Genomic DNA, 1,921 nt, shown 5'->3' on the forward strand with positions numbered 1-1,921 from the left:
ATATATATATATAAAATACATAAGAAAAAAAAATTAATTATTCGAGTTTTAAAAATAGCAATAATAAAAATTTAACTTATAAATAACTCGAGTTGTTTTAATTTTTATACAAAATCGTTGTTTTTTCAATTGTTTAAATTTTCGTATGTTAAATATATTTTATTCAAAAAATTTTAATAAGATGAAATCATTGAAATTGAAAATTTTATCTCTTTCTTTAGAATTAATTCAATTACATAATTTCTAGATATAACAAATAATTTAATTGAAAGAAAATTTGTATTTCAATTTGTAATGATTTTCATAATAAATGAAATCAAATCAATTTTATGAAATGAATAAATTTTTAGATAAATTTTTCAATTATACTTACTTAAGAATTTTTTCCATAAAAATTACTCATTAGAACCATTGAAAATAGATTTATATTATTTTTTCTTATTTTATCTTATTCAAATTATATCGTGTTTGTCTCAACCAATTTTAACTCAAAATACGAAACTATTATTCAAATCTATAATTATATCTATTTAAGAACACTTTAAAAAATTCTCGCTCTCAATTGAGTATTATTCTCGAATAATCACTCTCAATACTGTATTCTTTTAAATACTTTCGAGAGGAATTGGCGATAGTTTTATTCTCAAATAGATACTTATCTTTAGAGAATATAGTTTCATGTTCTATACGTTACAAGAATTGTAATTTAAAAAAAATTTTACAGATAGAACCTTTTATAAAACTTATTTCTGATCATTATTATGTCATTATTGAAAGCATGATCATGGAAGATCATACCTGTGTTTGGCACTCGTTAATATCCACGCAGGCTTGAGTCAAATTCTCACGTTGAAAACCAATTTTGCACTCGCACATATAGCTTCCTACAGTGTTAATGCATTCCTCGTTACTACTGCATGCATCTTCTATTTCGCGACATTCATCGATGTCGATGCAGCGATTGTTAACCAATTTCATTCCAGGAATACATTTCTTATTCGTTGGTAGTGGTAAGGCTGTCGTAAGTGGCTTCCTGGTTCTTGGTTTTGGAAGTTTCGCGCAGCTATAACCACCCGGCTGATTATAACAGACCTCACCTTCACAAGAATCCAAACCTTCCGCGCATTCGTCGATATCTGTTAAAGATGTAATTTATTTCTAATGAGTAGTATATTCAAAAGAGATTTATAATTTTTAATATTTACACAATAATAATATTTTGAATCTAATTTATGCAAGTAGATATTTATTTGGAAAAATAATATCTTAATAATTTATAATTGTGTATCAATTCAAATTCTTGTATATAATAATCTTAAATAAACTATTTCTAAAATGATAAATTAATTTCTAGTAATTTCTAATACTTTGAATTTAATCCAAATAATAATTGATATTTATTTAAAAAATGAGTACTATTTGATTGATTTATTTTGATTCATATGCATAAATTTCTATAATCTTAAATTTTAGATTTCTAATTTAAATTTCTAAAATAAAAAATTAATTCTTAAAAATAATATCTTGTCAGTAATTTTGTTTAAAATATTAACAAAAGCAAGAAATTAATCAAAATGAAACGAGGATGTCTTGAGAATTTAAAAGAATAAAAATTTATATATGTATATATATATGTATATAGATATTTATAAAAATATAATATAAATATAGCTTTGAATAATTAATTCTAGATATCAAAATATATACAAAAATTGATAATATAAAAATATTGAAATTTATATTTTGAATTATGAGTAATTTATTTTTACATTATATATAGCAACATAAATAAAATAAAATAGTTCAACCAGATTGATAATATGATTATATAATTATTATAATCATGATTATCCTTTGCCTAACTAGGACTCTTTATTAAAATATAAAAAAAATAAATTATAAAATAATATAAAAAAAAAAA

At 21.4% G+C, this 1,921-nt stretch overlaps 1 protein-coding gene across 1 annotated transcript in view; it reads right to left on the minus strand.

Annotated features, from left to right (window-relative positions):
• Nucleotides 1–776: 776 nt before the first annotated feature.
• LOC102678317 (fibrillin-1-like) overlaps nt 777–1,921 on the minus strand; it is a 17,772-nt gene continuing 16,627 nt past the window's right edge. The window contains exon 14 of the mRNA XM_006623558.2: nt 777–1,136. Coding sequence (XP_006623621.1) covers nt 793–1,136 — 344 coding nt within the window. The 3' untranslated portion in view covers nt 777–792. The remainder of the gene's footprint in view (nt 1,137–1,921) is intronic.

The sequence above is a fragment of the Apis dorsata genome, unplaced genomic scaffold, assembly GCF_000469605.1.
Source record: "Apis dorsata unplaced genomic scaffold, Apis dorsata 1.3 scaffold_906, whole genome shotgun sequence".
Classification (NCBI taxonomy): Eukaryota; Metazoa; Arthropoda; class Insecta; order Hymenoptera; family Apidae; genus Apis; species Apis dorsata.